The 20076-nt window shown below is 43.6% G+C and overlaps 1 protein-coding gene across 8 annotated transcripts in view; it reads left to right on the forward strand.

The window, feature by feature from the left end:
- Nucleotides 1-3317: 3317 nt before the first annotated feature.
- TPK1 (thiamin pyrophosphokinase 1) overlaps nt 3318-20076 on the forward strand; it is a 448492-nt gene continuing 431733 nt past the window's right edge. For 2 of the 8 annotated variants that reach the window (XM_067550351.1, XM_067550358.1), the window contains exons 1-2: nt 3329-3401; nt 4038-4097. Coding sequence is in view for 5 of the 8 variants with exons in the window: in XM_067550355.1 (XP_067406456.1) it covers nt 4055-4097 (43 nt within the window). In the remaining 3 variants the exon portion in view is untranslated. Of the gene's footprint in view, nt 3402-3470; nt 3753-3799; nt 3867-4037; nt 4098-20076 lie in introns of those variants that run through there. The other 6 variants (XM_067550355.1, XM_067550354.1, XM_067550352.1 and 3 more) reach the window with 6 other exon arrangements.

Consider the following 20076-nt stretch of genomic DNA (forward strand, 5'->3'; position numbering starts at 1 on the left):
ATGGAGTCCACCATCTGGGCCTGTGCGTTTCTGATCATGCTGCAGGTCCATATGATATGTAACACTGGCTGTGTCATGATAATTCAGAGCTTGATATCTCTAGAGAACTGGGATGTTGTTTCCTTTATAGTGGACGCATTAGCTCCATTATCCTCCAGTTTAACTGGAAGCCTCTGTTCACTTAACTTGCTTTCTCTCCCCAGTGCATATACCAGTTCTGGTCACATTACCTATTTCCCCTCCTCTTCTCTGAACCAACATGATATAGAGTTTGAATGGAAAAGAAGGTGGCATGTTAAAACTTGGAGAAAGGTGTTCCAATCGAATGGCTTTGCAGGAGCCCCTGCTTGCTTCAACTGTTTCTGCTCTTCCAGGAAATAAAAGCAACTATCAAACCTGAAAATAGCAACTGCCAGCTGAATCCTTGAGCCATGTTCCTTTGCTGCCCTCTACTGCAGGGCTCAGTATAATTATTTTAAATTGTCAAAAGAGCAATCTTATATTTCCTCTGAGAGGCTGTCACTTAAAGCAGGACTTGAAACCCAGGAAAACACACTGAGAACTCAGAAAAGAAAGAAAGGGTAGGTGATTTTGAGAAGCAGCACAGAGCAATAAGAAAGGGCATTTGTTATGGGACAACCCCCATCAATATGAAATATCAGCAAAATCAGACACCAACCTAAAAGATGGCAACTCATTATAGCCACATTTTCAGGGCCTCAAAGGGTAACTACAGAACCAGAACCTTATAAAAATTAAAAGCGATATCAGATGCTTTGTTTAGGTCTCGTACTATTTGTTTTTTTTTTCTGTTATATAGTTTCCATATATTTACAAAACGTAATCTTAAATAGAAATAATTTCCCTGACTTGCTTAAATATAAATAAAAATACATTTATTTAGATTTAAACATCACTCTTCTGTGTTGTGAATGCAAAGAAAACAGCATGGGGCTAGTTCAGGAAAACTAGAAAGTGACACTGACTAGTAACAAAAACCTTTCCTGTGTAGTCTAATTTCACAATCCAAGCCAAAAGCAGTGAAAAAAAGTAAACCTAAAAAAGGATAAAGTAATCCAGGCTCTGACCCTGCAATCTGAGCTGCATGTGTGTACTTTTATGCATGCATTGAATCCCGCAAGAGAATGGACTTCCACACAGATGAAGTCCAGTTATAGAACCTTAGACGCCAGATTCTTTCAATTTTAATAATTTAGGATGATGAAGATGATGCAGTTATGATTTTTATTTTGACTGCACAATCTTGTAAAGAATCCTGATTCAGAATGTTTCTAAGAGGTGCAATGACCTGTGTTTTTGTGTGAATGAGCATGATGGTTTCTCTCATTTGCCTGATGCAATGCCTCCATTTGTTTGGAAACATTAATACAAAGGAAGATTTTTTTTTTAAAAAAAAATCCTGTTAGATTTTACATTGCTTTTTATTAGCATTAGTCATTATATAATTACTTGTTATACACAAGTACATATCGGAAGTTATCTTAACATATTCGGCGTCACATCTTTGAGTAACTCAGACATACAACATTGTTATTAATTTAAGTACTGATGAACTGCAGCCATGTGCAGAGTCAGGCTCTTTATTAAATACATACATGCTACCAGCTAAAGGCCCTAAGCCAAAGTCCACTGAAATCAATGACAGCCCTTCCATTGACTTTGATGCACTGTGGATCAGGCCCAAGAACCGTACATAAACAGTCCTAGTTGGGTAGGAAAGCTGCACTAGTGGGATAAAGCACTGAACAGGGACTTGAGATGTGAGATCAATTCTCATCTCCACCACAGCCATCCTGTGTGACCTTGGTCAGGTCACTTAGTTTTCCTAGTGCCTATGATCCCCACCTCTACAATGGAGGTAGTATTTTCCTGTCTCACATGGATGCTCTGAAGAAAAAAGTCCATTAATGATTGGAATATTCAAACACTACAGTGATGAGAGCAATATAAGTACTTAGAGTGAAGTCAATGGACCATGCCTCACTGTGTTTGCAGAATCAAACTCAGACAATTTTTGTCCCAGAGATCTTGCAGTCTGTTACACCAAGACTGCCCTTCCTCACATCTTATTACAATGCTTTTAAAACTGTTGTTGGCGGTCCCCCAGCTCTTTTTTAAAATAGGTTTTTGTTCCAGTCAAAATATCACTCCACCCAAAACTAATTCAAGAGAAATAAAAATAATATGCTCGCCCCAAAATTTTTTCTTACCAAGCTGCTTTTTGTTACACACATCCAGAAATAACGCTAAATAAAAAGATGAAATATTCAAACATCAGCCAAAGCTCTTTTAGTATTACTTGCAACTCTTTTGTCTGTACCTCTGACTCCTATGACTGTACCTTCTCCTATGACTTTTGATTTGGTTGGTAGGGGTTGTGGTGGAAAGCTGATCTCACTTGATTTTAGAGGTTGCAGAACTGGATCATTGTCACACTCTTCAGCATACGGTTCTCAGTGGTTTTGTCCTACACTATTTATAGATGATGAAAACAAAATCTTATTTGTTATTAATTATTTGTATCTTCCTTGATTGATTGATTGATTTGATTGTAACACTTTAATATCTTTTCTGTGTCTCCCATCCTCCTCCCCAACACACACACATACACACACACACACACACACAAAACCAAAACATTTTTGAGCCAGTGCAAATTACCAGTGCCCCAAAATGGCCAACAAATCACTCACTCACTCACACAGTTTAGCGAGTCCCAGAATCCAGCTAAAATGCCCAATCATAGAGAAATGTAACAAAAACACTGTGCTAAGCCCATAATTACATGTGCGCTTTTGGGGTTAGGAAAGCATTCATGCAAGAGGACAGAGCATAAATAAAAAGAACTGCCAGCTGTCTTCTTACAGCTTAGCTGGATAAGCCAAAAAAAGCCTTAATGGTGGGTGAGTGCCTGAAGTCAGGCCTCTAAAATCCACAGCTCAGGGATTGTCTTGCAGGTGTGGGGCAAATGCACAACTCAGGTGCTGAGCTGAGCCCTTGCAGCTCCCACTGGAGTCAACAGGAGAGAAAGGGGCTCAGCCTGTGAGGACATCTGCAGTTGCACTCTCTCTGCCCGTGCACCCAGTCAGTCACAACCCCTCCCTCTCTCTGTGTGCTGGGCCCGCTCGAGCCCTGATCACCCTCCCCTTAGCTCTTCCTGCGGCGGCCGTCCTAAATCGATCGCAGAGCAACGGATCGGAGCTGGAATCCGTTCCATCGCGTTCTCCCCCTTGCCTCTCTTCCCCCGAGCCGGCACCTGCGCGCGCCCGCCCCCAGCCAGCGCCAGGCCCCGCGGCAGCAGTCGGGAGCCCAGCCAAGCGGCAGGTACCCCGGCGCGAGCGCCCCGCTCCGAGCCGAGCCCGCCCTCCTCGTGCTTGGAGGTAGGCGGGGGAGCTGCGCGGGCGCTGCAAAACACGTCTTGAGCAGTCCCCGCTATTGCTGCTGCCTCAAGGCGCCTTTTCCCTGGAGGGAGGAGAGAGCTGCCTACTCCTCCCCTTAGTGGGGTACAAGCTCCAAGGGGAGAAAGAGCTCCCGCCACTTCTGCCTCCTCTTGTCACTTCTGTATTGCATGTGGAGGCCCCTCCCAGTTGACTGGCCCGGGTTTGTTTGCAGCTAGGAGCAGCTGTTTCAGCCTAGCAAATAGAGAATGCTTGTGGTGCCCAGCTCCTGCCATCTCTGCATTAATCTCTTGCCCTGCACGGCGCAATAGCAGGCTTTGCCAAGAGCCAGAGGTATTTGGATGGATTAATTGGCCTCCCCTTTCCTTCCCCTAAACGAGCTCGCCTAGCGTGCCGTGCCGCACATGGCTCACAACTCAGCTTAAAGAGCTTTTCCATCTTTGTTTGGTTAGTTCTTTGGAAAACAAACATGCAAGTTGGTGTACATTTCCTCGGCTCAGAGTAAACTTTTGAAGTGTGCTTTTCCCAAGAATAGACCAGTAAAATAAGAAAGATTTAATTGACAGTTGAGGTTTGCAAGAAATCTTTTTAACACGCCGTTTTGTGTTTTTTTAAAAGCAGAAAGTTAAGTTGCTATGGAACGTGTGTTTACTCCGCTGGAATGTCTGCTTCCCACTGGTATTGTACCTCTTCTTTCTATTTCAATCTCTTAAGAGTATTTACCCTGCAAATAAGTGTATTTTGTATGCACAACATTACAAATTAAAAAGGTTAATAATATAAGGCCTAAAACTCCCCTTCATTTGTTGCTGGTAGAGCCAGTCAGATGTTAGTGTAATGAGGTTCAACCCTTGAGTAGATAAAGAGAGGGGGCACGTGGTGGAACTGGGGTACAAAGTGATACCAATTTAATTTTAAAATATTTTAAAGATGGAGAGAGAAATTGGTGCAAGTACTTGTGTATATGCACTCTTATTTTGATTTAAGATTGGCTTATTTCAGTTTAACTTAAACATGTTCCCAATTGTTTTAAAATAAACTGAAATAAGTGTGTGCACACACATGGGTTTACAATGGTTTAATGATATCCATTTCAAATCACATCTTTTGTTAAACTGGTAGAGTTTACCCAAGGCTGTGTTTGTATTAGAAAGTCGTATTGGTTTAATTTAAATCTGCTTTTAAGCCTATTTAGTTAAGCCACTACAAACTCCTGTGCGGACACTCTTATTTCAGTATATTTTAAACTGATTCTTAATCCATTTAAACTAAATGGAAATAAGATAAACGATTTCAACTGTAACAAGAGTGTTTACACAGGGATTTGCACTGGTTTAATTAAATGGGTTTAAAATACCACCTTTAGTTTAGGTGGTGCAATTTTCTCATGAAGACAAGGCCTAAAGCGAAGGAGAAGGCTGGCCTCTGGCTTGGGATCTTTGGATACGTATTCTAATATCTTAGTGGATCTTTGGGATATGCTTGGTGAAGATCATGCCTGGTAACCGCTCTGAAGCCACAAATGTGTCCTCACCAATTAAGGTGAATCGCTGTTTTGGTTTGATTTTCCACTCTTTTGTTGTTGTGACAGGTTTTGAAAATACATTATTAAATATCTCCATACACTCTTTGTGTGTGTGTGTGTAGAACGTATATCTAAAAAGTGCAAGTACAAAAGTGACTTGTATGCCCTTTGGGGCAGGGACAGTATCTTCATATGTGTTTGTACAGTATTATTATTTATTTATTATTGGTGGTATTGTATCACATAGGAGCCTTAGTCATGAACCAGGATCCCATTGTGTGCAGTACCTAACACAATCTCTGATCATAACTAGTTCCTTAGGACTGCAACTGTAATATAAATATTAAATAATATATTGCTAAAAGGAGTTGTTTTGGCAAAAGGGACTGAGTTCTTCATTCTGATGCTCTGGATTTTCTATGAGTGCTATGACAAGGCAGATTCATTTAAACCACCATGGGGTGTGTGGTGTGTGTCTATAATCATATTACTAGCATGCAGACATATAGGAAAATAGGACTTCTAAAAAATTGTCATTTTTTTTGTTTCATAAAGCTATTAATCTGTTTTAAAATCTCAAAACAAGCATTTTAACTGTCAGTATATTTAAACTTTTCCCCAACTGTTTTTTGTATTATGTTTGGCTTAGAACTTTACGCGTTTCCTTCTTGATCCAATTCAAGTAGTAAAAACAACGAGAGTTCTGTGGCACTTTAAAGACTAACAAATTTAATATTTGTAGGCATAAGCTTTCTCTAATTAGAAATGATCTGCAAACTTGACACATTCAAACTGGGTTTAAACAGAGACTTGGAGTGGCTAACTCACTACCGAAGGTAAATTATTTTGCTCACCCATTCTCACCTCCTACTCAGTGGTCGTCATTAGGTCTTAAATACCGGATTCCACCTTCCCCCATTGTTCTCAGTGCACCTGGATATCTATAAGTTGCCTCTGTGTTACCTATTTTTTGGATTACTGCATCTGAAGAAGAGAGCTGAAGTCTCTCGAAAGCTTATGCCTACAAATATTAAATTTGTTAGTCTTTAAAGACTAACACGGCTACCCCTCTGGAACAATTCAAGGAGTGTTTACAGTTACTAGAAAGGAAAGATTTACATGATTCCTAATAAACACACATACAGGACATCATAAGCTGCATTTATTTGAGGCATTGTTGGTTTTGGTTAGAAAGGTGAGTAATGTTCATAGAGTTAATTGATTAGCTTTTTTTGCTTGTTGCAGTATAATCTAATTTCCGGACATAGCTGCACAGTCAAAACGTAATTTGGTGTGTCAAAAAAACCCTATGGGGTTTAACTCCAATAAAGCTCTATCCATACCTTAGAAGAGCAGGTATTTATCACCATTTATTTTGTAAAATAGTTGCTGTTCGTAGGCATCTGAATGCAATAGTCAATTTTACATGGTAGTGTGTGGTAAGATACCACATATAAAGTCTTGTCCTCGCTAGCAAAAATTGTTTTGCTTTTGAATACTTTCACTGATATGGTTCTATACCAATGTAGCATGTCCACGTTACCATTCCTGACACAATCCTCAATGTGCGCTAACCCAATGGTTCTGAAACTTCAAGATCCTAGTGTACCACTTTTGGAACTCAAAAACACAATTTTGAAAATCTTGGATCTAAGATTAGGTTCCTAAATTAATATTTAGTTACCTGATTAAGTGTCCAGATTTCCCACAGATTTCCTGTTGGGATATGTGAGTGTTCAGCACCTCTGAAAATCAGGGTGTTTACCTGGGTGCCTAAATAGGGTAAAGCTTGTCTGTGCAAGAGATGGCACTTTCTTGAGATCTGGTCAAGAATGTGTAACGAACGGTAGGAACTTTGAATCATTGTAAACTTCACCATCTTCTGGGCTAAGTGCAAAACTTACTACTTTGACCTTGTCTTCATCATAATAATACCACCAAAACAAAACAATACACTGCACTCACAATAACACATCCCGAGGATGAGAGAGAGAAGGAACTGCATCTAGCAGATCTTAGTTATGTGGCTTAATGCATTTCTAGAAAGTGCTGAGATACTACAATGATGAGGGCTATATAAGATCCTATATTGAATATAATGCAATAAGTGTGGGCTCAGGACTAAGCCTGATTTTAGGTACCCAGTTTTGAACTCATTGGCCCAAAAGTACTTGATGTATCACCTTTGTAATTTTAATCAGTGTAGTTATAGTGGGTTCTTATTTTGATAGTAGATTTTAAATCAATCCACATAGCTCCTGATTGTGGCCGAAGTACCAAAAGTTTGAGAACTGCTTTCCTAAACCATTCGAGTCAAACCTCATTGGTTTTGAAGATAATTCAGTAAAAAAAAAAAAAAAAAAGCTGGAGCACAATTTAAAATTGCAGTGGTGTGGACAGAAGACTGCGCTGTGTGTTTCAAAATAGTGTTAATTTTCTTAACGTGGTTTAAAGTTGGTAATCAGGTAGAGTTTAAGAGCATTATTGAGCCCTAAATCTAGAAGATTACATAGACCAGACTAAATATTTTTCTCTCAGTAAAATGATACTGAATCATAGAATATTAGAGTTGGAAGGGACCTCAGGAGGTCATCTAGTCCAACCCCTTGCTCAAAGCAGGACTAACCTCAGCTATATCATCCCAACCAGGGCTTTGTCAAGCCTCACCTTAAAAACCTCTAAGGATGGAGATTCCACCACCTCCCTAGGTAACCCATTCCAATGCTTCACCACCCTCCTAGTAAAAAACTTTTTCCTAATGTCCAACTTAGACCTCCCGCCCTGCAACTTGAGACCGTTGCTCCTTGTTCGGTCATCTGCCACCACCGAGAACAGCCTAGCCCCATCCTCCCTGGAACCCCCTTTCAGGTAGTTAAAGGCCGCTATCAAATCCCCCCTCACTCTTCTCTTTTGCAGACTAAACAAGCCCAGTTCCCTCAGCCTCTCCTCATAAGTCCTGTGCTCCAGCCCCCTAATCATTTTGGTTGCCCTCCGCTGCACTCTCTCCAACTTGTCCACATCCTTTTTGTAGTGGGGGGCCCAAAACTGGACACAATATTCTAAATGCGGCCTCACCAATGCCGAATAGAGGGGAATAATCACTTCCCGTGACCTGCTGGCAATGCCCCTCCTAATGCAGCCCAATATGCCATTAGCCTTCTTGACAACCAGGGCACACTACTGACTCATATCCAGCTTTTTATCCACCGTTACCCCCAGGTCCTTTTCTGCAGAGCTGCTGCCCAGCTCGTCGGTCCCCAGTCTATAGCTGTGCATGGGATTCTTCCTTCCTAAGTGGAGGACTCTGCACTTGTCCTTGTTGAACCTCATTAGATTTCTTTTGGCCCAATCCTCCAGTTTGTTTAGGTCACTCTGTATCCTATCCCTACCCTCCAGGGTATCTACCACTCCCCCCAGCTTAGTGTCGTCCGCAAACTTGCTGAGGGTGCAATATTGAAGTGGGATTCAATATTGTATACTAGTGTTTCTCAATTAAATTTGGCCACGGAACCCTTTTGAACTCGATAAATAATTGCGGAACCCCCCAAACTCTTAACAGTAGTTTTACATATGGGGCCAAAAAAATGTTGAAATAAGCAAATTATATACGAACAACTAGGTCAGCCTTTCTCAATTAAATTACACTTACACTCGATACCCTCCGCCAAAAAATCCAGGACATCTTCCCTTTTTCAGCGGCGCGGGGAACAGCTGCTCTCAGCGGCGCGGGGAACAGCTGATCGCGGAACCCTAACAGTGTTCCCGCAGAACCCCAATTGAGAAACACGGCTGTATACGACTTGTGGCTTATGAATTTCAGTGAGTGACAAGTCCATGCCAAATCCCCATGTTCTCTTTGGGCCTGTATTCTGTGACAGACTTCCCTGCTTTAGGTGGCACCCTAGTGCTAAATTCTAGGACAGTTATAGGTTAATTAAAAATGGGTGTTCTTATTCGTTTCCTTGTGGAAGTGAATAACACAGTCAGCAGTGTTCCTTGCATTAGTTATTTCCATATTAAATTCAGTTTTTTGTGCCTCCTCCAAATTTTAATTTTTCATTGCAGTGTAGTTGTTTGTATTGTAATAACATTAAAGGAAGGGAGTGGAAGAGCTGGAGGGTTTGACATGCGGCTATGAGGTAGCTGATGCTTTTGACCACTGGAAAAGTGATGGAGGCATTTGATTTTTGGCACCCAAGAGGATCATTGAACTTTTTGGCCATGGAAAGGATGCATGTCGTCTGCTGCACTTCTGGTGGGCAGAAGTAAAGTTGACTTTAAATTTTCATGGTAAGGCTTGAGCCCAACCTCGCTTCCTCATGCAGCAGAGTCCTCCTTTCATGTCGTCTAAATAATCACTGCTGCATCCTACAGCAATAGATAAGCTCATTAACTGGATGTTTGTTGTAACGCTGAAATTGTTGTTAATGGCTGTATCTTCACTGCCAAAAAGATGGGTTTTTTTTACAGTGAGATAACTAACATTGTAAAAAACCCACCTTTTTGGCAGGGAACACGCAGCCATTGTGAGATAACTAACATCTGCTGATTATCTCACGGTAAAATTCTAGTAGAGAGAAGCTCTCTGTAGTTTCTATCACAAAGTACTGACCATACCATCTTCTCCTCCCCCCATCCCTGCTCCCCCTCACACGGTGAATCTCACCTAGTTCATCTCATGGTAAAACTACAGTGCCTTGTCTCCACTAGGATTTTACAGCAGGATAGCTAAGGTGCACTAGTCATACTGTGGTAGAAAACACATTTTTTTTGGCAATGAAGATGTAGCAATGGTGCTTCTTTCAATGAATGGGACAGGGAAAGCACTTAATGGCTCCCAGCTTTTTTCTGAGCCTGGCTGTCTTTGCAGACAGTATTCTGTTGATTTACATTTGTTTCACATATGGAAGTGTATTTTTGCAACTGGGGGGAAAGGGGGGCTAGATACTTTTAAAAAAAAAATGAAAACTTAGATTCTGCAGCACAGCTCTGTGGCATGGGGTAGATTGTATATGTAGCCGTGCAAGCGTGATACAGGAAATGCACAGGGCTCATAACATATATTGTCACATTTGTGAGATAATAAAAAGTGCTGGTTTTTTTCTTTTTTTAAAAAAGATCTAGGGCCCTCTGCAATATACCACCTTTGGTTTCCCTCCTATTGTTTGTTTATAACCTTTCTCTGCAGGTTGGTGGCCTTTCTGTTGTGCCCAGATTGCCTGTGGTGGGTTCTGTAGTGAGACTGATATTATCAGGCTTTAGTTACAGTGGACTTTGAGAGCTCCTTACCATGCCTTTGCTTCCTTAACATTGGCGTGCTGCTGTGTGCTTTACATGAGCCTACACCTGACTAATACTTGAAATCTTTGGTGAGAGCATTCCTCAGCAATGTTGCTCGCATGGAGCACTGTCTGCCGTAATCTACGCTGGATTCTGATTTGTTTCCATCTGTAATTCAAACTTTCCTTTTTGACTTACAAAAGCCTTTTCATGGGCAGCTTAAATGTGGACCTTATTTAGTGTTCAAGGGACCCCAATACAAGTTCTGCCGTTTCATAACTTCTGCTGGGCGAGGCGGATAGAAGGGGGAGACACATCCTCCATTGCCCAAGTCTACCAGCAGAAGAGCTTCTTGGTTGCCACTTCCTTATAGGACCCCCTGCTGAGGTGAAGGCTCTGTGTAACAAAACCTTCTCGCCTTGCTCTCTGTATTCTGGTGCACACACACACACAGCTCCATGAAATTATTCTTCATATCATGCGGAGAGTCTGAGCCATTTGTGGGGGCTGTCTCCCTTATATCCTGCCCTCCATGCCCGTTGTGTGTCAGAACCACACCAATTCCAGTGGTGTTAGGTGGGGCTTAGATTTGGCTCCTTCAGAAGAGTGTGTGTTCTTTGATAGTTGCTGTACCCTTTGCATCAGCTTGAACAGGCTTTGAGGTTTTATCAAGATGATTATTCTAAGTACATCTTAAAATTTAAGTTCATATGAGCTATATTGATATTATAGTTATTTCACTGGCATCTGGAATCACATTGTCTCTAGTTAAATGAGCCGAAGCTGTTTCAGTTTTAAAAGGATGTCGCTCAGTAACTGTCTGTAAAGCTGAAATGTCCCTTTATTGGTGGTAACCCTTTGCATCCTTGCCTGCCCCTCCATTTGAATCTAGAGCTATCTTTGTTCTGTTGAAGCAAGGTCACCTGTATGTCACCAGCGAGCCACAAGAGAGAACAAAGAGTGTTTTGCAATTATATGGCAATACATAGTTGTTCCTGTGTATAGATACTATAAAGCTCTGCGTTACGTTTAAGGGAAAGCGAACAGGAGGAAGCAACAATGCACCTTGACTGCTCTGCCATCAATCCACAATACGTAGGCCTGGTTTAAATTACAAAGTTAGGTTGACATAAGCTGCCTTGCATCAACCTAGTTTTGCATGTGTCTAAACTTTGTTTGTCTCTCATTGATGCAAACAGCCCGTTATGCTGACATAGTAATACCAGCTACCCGAGCAGCGATGAGCCGTGGTCAAAATACTGAGGTTAACGTAGTGTGAGTGTGCATGCTAGCAACGCGAGGGTGAACACCAGAGCAGCTGTCCTGCAATGCCCACCACTGACCGTTCTTAGGAACTCCACTTGTGAACTCTACTGTTGCAGAGACTGGAAATCACCCCCCACCCTTTTAAAGCCCCGAGCATGTTTAGCTGCTTTCCATTCTTGTGTGCAGCTGCATAATTGACCATGCTGGCTATGTGCTCCAGATACTTTCCAGCTTGGAGTAGACAGGAGATGTTGGTTCTCCTGGGCCTGTGGGGAGAAGAGGTTGTGCAAGCCCAGCTATGGATCAGCTGTAGAAACATCAATACTGTGAGCAGCTTGCACGGAGGATGCAGAAGAAGGGCTACAACAGCGATCAGCAGCAGTGCTGCGTGAAAGTGAAGAACTGTGGCAGGCATATCAGAAGGCCAAGGAGGCCAGCAGTCAATCTGGTGCCAAGCCGCAGACCTGCTGCTTTTACAGCACACCGTTCTTTGCAGAGACCCCATCACCACCCTACAGACCACAGTGGGTAACTCCAAGAAGCCCAAATCACAGGTCCCTGGCCTAAAAGCAAGGAGGAGATGGAGGAAAAGAAGGAGGATGGGGGATATGCCACTAAGGGATCCAGCTATGCCGCGAGCCAGGACCTGTTTGAGACTTCACCACTGTCTAGTCAGACCTGCAATAGCAAACCCAATGCAGGGGAAGGAATCTTGGGTAAGCGTGTAATTGTATTTCCCATTACAATGATGTATGGATGGTACCCCCAACTTAGCATGACACAGCTATTGATTTTTCATTAATTTACTCATAGTAGAAGAGGTAGCAGTACAACAAAGAGAGGGAGGGTTATCTGCTTTTCATTCCTCTGTAGAGTTAGGGAGGGGAGGCCATGCGGAGCAGATTGTTTACGTACATAGGGATGTCCCTTGAATCCTCCTGAGAAATCTCAATGAAACTTCCATGGAGTACTCTGCAATCGTCTCCCCAAGGTTTGTAGGGAGGGCAGCCTTATTTTTTTCCTCTATGGTAGGACACTTTCCCATGCCAGTCAACGATCACTTCAGCAGGCACTACTGCAGTAGACAGACTAGCAGCATATGGGCCCTGGCAGCTTTGAGACACCAGCAGCAGCGGTGTGCTCTGTGCCTCTGTTACCTTCATGAGTGAGATATCTGCTAAAATCACAACCGCCTGTGGAAAATGGTGCCAGGGTTCAGTGCTATTGCCCTATACTCGTAGTTTCACACAACTGAGCAATTCCCTCCTCATTTCTCTTCCTTCTGGTGGGCCATACTCACCATTGTCGGTGCTGTGAATGACACTGTGCACAAGCACTCTGAAGCAGAAATGTCAATAAGCAAGTCTTATTTAAAACTTTAGGGGAGCAAAGGAGTTCTGAACCTTAACTTTCACTTTCCATTGTGACTATGAGGACAACGGTACCTCTGTGTGTGTTACCTGTCTGTAGCTGCTGCTCTTGTGGCTTGAAGGGTTCCCCCTCCACACCCACAGAATGCCTGAGCCAAACAAGAAGGAGAAAGAAGAGGACTCAGGATGACATATTCAGTGAGATTCTGCAAGCCAGGGCTGCATCAGACCATGAACAGAGGGCCTAGAGGATGAATATTGATGACTGTATGGAGAAAGGCTCAGGAGGAAGATGCACCCGGACAGAATGGGGTTTCTCTGGCTGCAAACACAGATGCAGCAGACTCTTGTGGACCTACAGGTTTAACAATCATGGGCTTGCCTCCCTTTGCAGTCCATGGAGAACTCCATTATAGCACCTCCCGACCCCCACCCCAATATTCCATGTGGCATCAGGAGCCGCATCCCTAGTCTTACCACTCCACACGGGGACATTAAGGACAACCATAGCCTCACATACACTGACCTGTAAAAGCCATTGTATGTGTAGCTAAAATAGACATGAAGATTTTTTCCCCTTCATAGGTTCTATTCCATTAATTTATGAAGTTTTTAATGTATTTGCTTTTAAATTGCATAGATTTTTCTTTGCACTGGTTTTGATACTCAGTAAACGTCTATTATTTGGAAAATAATTCTTTATTAGTTGACAGTAATATGCTGCAGAGTGCCTACTGGTTCTGAAAGCACCCACTTACTTGTTGTTATACAGTGTGACACAACTTGTAGGAGCCGTGACAAACAGTATAATGCTCATAAATGTACAGCAAGCACCACAAAATTAATAAGTGCACTGACAGTGTTCTATTCATTGATGTACAACAAGTACTACTCAATTCCTAACAGGCCCCAAAACAGGTAGAGCACAGTACACCAGAACACATTAATGTGGCTCTCTATTAAAATGCTCTTTCAAAGCCTCTCTGAGCCATATAGCTCCATGTTGAGCTCTTCTGATGTTGTGTCTGGCAGTTCAAACTCAGCAGGCAGCCGTTCCAATTCCACCTCCACCCCCGTGGCAACTTTTCCCTCTTTGCTCACAGATATTATGCATGACATAGCAGGCAGCTATAACCCTTGGGATGTTTTGTCTCTGAGATCCCGTCTTGAGTAAACATCGCCTGCAACCCTTCAATCTACCAAAAGTGCAGTCAACAGTCATTTTCCACCTGCTGAGCCAGTAGCTGTTGAGGTGGCTGGTGTACAGTTTCATAAGCCCAGGGGAGCAAGAGATAAGGTTGAGTCCCTGAGGATCGCTACTAGCATCTCAACGTCATCAGTGGTAATCTGCCAGTCAGGACAGAAAGTCACTGCTTATAGCTTTCTGAACAGTCCTGTGCTCTTAGAGATGTGTCATACACCTTCCCTGACCAGCCAAAATTGATGTTGGTGAAGCATCCCCGTGATTCACCAACACTTCCATAACCATAGAAGAGTAGCCCTTTCTGTTGACGTACTCTGTGGCAACGAGGTCTGGTGCCAAAATACGGATATGCATGCTGTAGTTCGGGAGCCCCATTGCTGCAGATCCATCAGGTCCTGCACATTGCCAAGAGTCACAGTCCTACGTAGTAGGAGACGATTAATGGCCCTGCATACTTGCATGACAAAGTGGATTTTCCAGCTCCAGAATGATTTCACACTGACCGGTAGCAGTTCAACATAGCGTGTTTTCACAGAAAAATCGCCACTTGCAAGAACACTGTCAGTGCAACTCTCATTCTGGTGTCCCGCACCTGGAGGGCTGGGATGAGCTTGGCCCACAGGTCCAGGAACGTGGCTTTGTGCATTCCACAGCTACCTGCTTCTCATCCCAAGCCTGCATTACAATGTGATCCCACCGGTTAGTGCTCATTTCTTGAGCCCGGAAGTGGCACTCCAGCAACAACCTTGAATTAGTTCTTGCTATGATCCACAGTGATCTGTCCTCCAAGAAATCATCATGTTCCCCACTGAGTCGGTTCTTCTTGTGGCTCTGCAAATATCGGAGGATCACACGGCCTTTGCTTGTAATTTTTATGACAGTTGGGCAGAGCTGAGGAGGCTCAATGCTTCTGTCAGACAACAAGGAGGGCTGTGTGGGTTTGTGGGATTTTTAAAAAAGGCGCAAAAAGTGTGAGATACATATGGCATTATGGGATGAAGACAGTTGCATGCTGGAAAGTTGACCCTTTGCTCCCAGTCACCCCTGTGTGACTTGTTTCTGCTGTGAAACCATGCATTGCCAAAACTTCCCAAAAGACAATGCGTTGGACGGTGGCGGTAGCACACTGGGATACCTACCTGTGAGACGCTGCACTGTGCATCACACTGTTGGTGGCCACACACACCGCCTAGGCCAGGAGCCAAGTATGCACGCACTCAAGCAATATACTTACTGCCGTGGCTTTATGCCGGCGTAACTTATGTTATCAAAAGTTTGTTGTGTACACATGGCCTGATTGTTTGCTGCTATAGTATACGTCTTCCCTTGGAAATGTTAATGACCGTCACCGAGTTGTCTCTGAAAGGCTTCTATCATTCCAGAGGGGTAGCCGTGTTAGTCTGTATAAGCAAAAACAATGAGAGTCCTGTAGCACCTTAAAAACTAACAAATTTCTGTGAGCATAAGCTTTCGTGGGCTGCAACCCACTTCGTGCATCTTCATGCATCTGACAAAGTGGGTTGCAGCCTACAAAAGCTTATGCTTGCAGAAATTTGTTAGTCTTTAAGGTGCTACAGGACTCTCGTTGTTTTTGCATATATCCATTGCAGTATAGACTTCTGGGCTCAGGCTGCAGGGTGAGCACAGGGACCCTCCCACATCGCAGGGTCCTAGAGCCTGATGTTTACACTGCAATTAAACAGCCCCTTAGCCTGAGCCCTACAAGCCCAAGTCAGCTGGCATGGGCTTGCCATGGGGTTTCTAATTGCTGCAAAAACATACCCTACTTGTTTTCTTAAAGCTCCTTTTCCTCTCAGTAACACCAGGGTTTGAAAGTTAGATGCAAAGCAGTGACCTATTTGCCGCCTATGGCTGGCCATGCCCTTCAGCTCTCAAAGTGGTTCTCCAAATGAGCAGCATTCATTTGCATAGCCATACGAATGTAAGAGCTTTAGCGAGTCTTGGACTAAATTAGTGAATGCCGCTGTACTGCTTTATCTCTTCAGTTGAAACATATTTAAAACAATTTGTTTTATTTTGAAAGTTGCTGGTCTGATACTGCAACTTAATTTTATATAAATAATAACAGTTAATTTAGTGCAGTTATTCCAAAAAACTACACTTCTCAGGTAGCTATGACCTTTGTGCCTTGGACCTTTGTGCTGTACAATAGAATTGTGGTGGGCAAGTGTCTAGTACAATTAACCATAATAGTCTGTGTGTACTGTATATACAAGTATGGGTTTGTTATACTTACATTTTTTATTAGCAATAAAACATTACAATAGGCAATTGGTAGTCCTCACTACCATTAAAGTTGCCATTTTCTGTTATTACCCTGTTTTTACATGCTCATAACTTTCTGAAATGTTTCCCTTTTGGGATGATCTTTTTGCATGCTTAGAATTTGCCTGAAGGTGAAACCTTTGAGAAAGTGGGAGCAAATTACCTTTAGTCTTTTGAGTTATAGGACGATGAATAAAAATGTTCTTGTCCCATCTAAACACAACTTTTAAAATAGATTAACAGCCGAGATACTTTCTATTCACTTGTTTGAATGGTAGAATTCTCATATAATTGAGCTGTCAATTAAAAGTGTTGTTATTCACATGTTCTATCACCTCCGTGTATAACCACTCTTCTTTCTGTCAGAAAATAGTTTACCCTATATAACATTAAGTTATAATGCGATGGGGGCGGAAGGGTTCAGGTGATATTGTGCATTTATAGAGCAATGTCACTAGAACTCTGAGATGGAAATGTGGCCTTGCTTTGTGTGTACACGATGGGATAATGAGTGTCATGCTTACAGAAATCAGAAATGCTAGGGCTGCTTGTGGCCACTAAAAATGAGTAGTGCTTCTGAAAAACACAAAGTTCTAAAGTACTGTTGCCCCCTTTTGATCCAAGTGGCTAGTCAAAGTTTGGTGGTCCTGGGGAGTAGAAATTGATGATGTAGTCTGGCATTGTCTTTGATTTAATCTTATTTATTTACAAAGAATATACAAACTCCTGCTTCTCCAAATGCAGGAGGAATAAAAAAAACAGGGGACAGCTTCTTTGCTTACAGCCCTAAGTCACTTTAGCCAGTGCTAGATCCAACACTTTCTTTTAGGCTTCTCCAGGGTCTCCCCATTCTTACTGGCTACTCCTTGGGCCAACTTTCTTCCTGCCTCTGAGTTTTTCTAAGGGTATTTCTACACTGTGGAGTGAAGTCGATTTATTTTAAATTGACTTTCACCCGCCAGATTTTAAAAGTCGCAGGCGCATGATCACACCACACTCATTGCGTTGGGGGATTGCATCCCCACTAGCTGCGCTTAGGTCGACAATCAAAGCAGTGCACCGTGGGTAGCTGTCTCATAGTGCAACTAGCCACAGAAGCTTTTGGGAAGGTTGTCATCCTCCCATGATGCAACATCCTCCCTCTCCCTCCCTTCTTGTCCCAAGCAAACAGACTAACACTTTTTCGCGCCATTTTTCTAAACCCTTCAGTCTCTGACACGCTCACGCCATTGCTGGAGAGGCATGTAGCCCACTTAGCTCTGCACTACCATTGTGAGCATCACAAACACTTCACGTCTTATCCTGCAGTATTTTCAAGGGTGAGATGGGCCTCAGCACTGAAAATTGTGATGGTACTCCAGATGCCCTGCTACGCCATGGAACGAAACAATTTCCGTTTGCTGCTGGCTGTCACGCACCATCTGCAGTGGGTGGAGCCGCTTCTGGTCCCGGGAAACAAATCTTTGCTTCCCATTCCCCAGTACTACAGCACTGTGCTACTCCCCTCTTCCCCCCAGCTCTAATCCCCGCAGTCTCCGTAAAGAAAGAGTAATGATCTTTAAAGCAGTAAATTTTTATTCTTGGTCGTTGACAGTGGAGGGAAAGGAAGTTATTTCAACACTTTGCATGCACTGTAATGGGGCTGTGAGGGGACACAGAGCAAAGTTTCACTGTGCAAACAGCAAACAACACATTCCTATTTTTTAAAGAGGCCGGCACCTCTTTCTGCTCCCCTCACCTGGTGTGGAATGGAGCACGTGTACTGCACCCTGCTCAACCTCTTCCTAGATTGCTTGGGGGTAAGGGCTAGGAAAGAGTGCATGAGTTGAGAGTCTGTCTTGCTGCTGCTCTTCTTGAAGCTCAACCGAAAGACTCAACATGTCCGACTGATCCCTCATTATGTGCAGCTTCTCATCCTGCGTTTCATGCTCAAGTTTTTCAGCCGTCTTCCTGTTCTCCATGTGTATGTTAATTTTCTCCGATAATGAAATCGTCCAGGCTCTTAGCTTTGTGTCAGCAGCTTTGGAGGCGTTCATTATCTCAGTGAACATGTCATCCTGAGGTTGTTTTTTTCCGCCCTCTAATCTGTGACAGGTGGTCAATGGGAGTAGTAGATACTGAGCTGAAGGCCGCGCTGTCCACTGAAAGGCAAGCAAAGCAAAATTAGCTGGCCCCATGGATGAAAAGCAATGTTATAATGTAAAAATAACTCCCCTTTGTATTCCCAAGAGAGCGGCAGACCCACATACCAATCTTTACCTATCGTAGAGGGTCGTAGTGCTCTTCCAGCTATAGTAAATAAGGGGCTCGTGCATCCATTTCAGAGAAATCCCTGTAGTGCATGCTGCGTAAGTCCATAGTTCCCCAACAATCAGGATTGTTGCACCCCCCTGACCCTCACAGGCAGTACAGAGGGTGTGGGGAGATGGTGGTGAAATTCCCCCCGGGCGAAACTATATGTGGGCACCTGTCTCGCGACCCCTAAGACCCATCGCAGTCACCTGCTGTCTTGTAACTTGAGATTTATGTACCCCAAAAAACCTCCCATGGCAGAGGGGGAAAAAAAAAGATTGTATGGAGTGGGTACTGCAAATTTGCACCATCTTCTCTGGGTGACCATAAATGATATCAATCTCCTGAGGGTAACAGAGGTGGAAAGGGAGGATTTACTGCAAGCATCTGGGTACAGGCCTGGCCCTTATGCTGCTATGCTGTGTTCTGCGATGATGCCTGCACAATTAATAAGAATGGCCAGGGGAGTGTCCTATCACAGTGGAAGAAATAATGCTGCTCTCCCCAGAAACCTTCTGCGAAGGATCACAGAATACCTAAATGAAAGTTTCCTGGAGATATCCATGGAGGATTCTCGGGGCATCCCTGTGCACATAAACATTCTTTTCCGGGAGGAACCCCTTGCTTAGGTGAGCTAACAACGAGGAAGCCCATCCTCACCACCACACTCAGTTTTTTTTCCGCTATGACAAGAAGCTGGACTGGGGAGATAACCACAGAAATGAGATTTGCAGCACTTACTCACCAGATGTGCATTCCCTGGCATCTCGGTTGCTCATGGTGTCCTGCGTCTGGCTGGGCTGTTCTGGGGTTACAAACAGCTTCTGGGTTTCAGGGAGAATGGATTCCTCAGTCGTCTGGCACCTGTTCTCCTCCTCCTCCTCCTGCTCATCCACAGAGTCCTCCTCGTTCATCCTGGATTCCCCTGAGGTATCTATACTGCATGGCGGTACAGTGGTGGGGTCACTGCCGAGAATCGCATTCAGCTCATCATAAAAGTGGTATGTCATTGGTGATGAGCCAGAATGATTGTTTGCCTCCCGAGTTTTCTGATACGCCTGTCTCAGCTCTTTGATTTTAACACAGCACTGCTGCGCGTCCCTCCTGTGCCCCTTTTCCAACATGCCGCCTGAATCTTTTTGTAAATATCTAAGTTACTTTTGCTGGTTCGGAGATGAGCCAGAGCAGACTCCTCGCTCCACAGATCGATGAGATCCAAGACCTCAGGTCGACTCCAGGCTGGAGTGTGTTTGGGGCATGCAGTCGCCATGATCAATTCTGCTGGCAAGCTCTCTCCACGCTGACAAAACTGGAAATGGGAATTCAAAATTTCCTGGGGCTTGAGGGGAGCGGCTGTTTCCTATGTACGTGGCCGCAGTGCAGCAAAGTGCGAATGTGCAAAGCGGTCACAGCAGAGCATTGTGGGATAACTTA

Source organism: Emydura macquarii, unplaced genomic scaffold, assembly GCF_026122565.2.
Source record: "Emydura macquarii macquarii isolate MOO-44397 ecotype Brisbane River unplaced genomic scaffold, CSIRO-AGI_Emac_v2 contig_1263, whole genome shotgun sequence".
NCBI lineage: Eukaryota > Metazoa > Chordata > Testudines > Chelidae > Emydura > Emydura macquarii.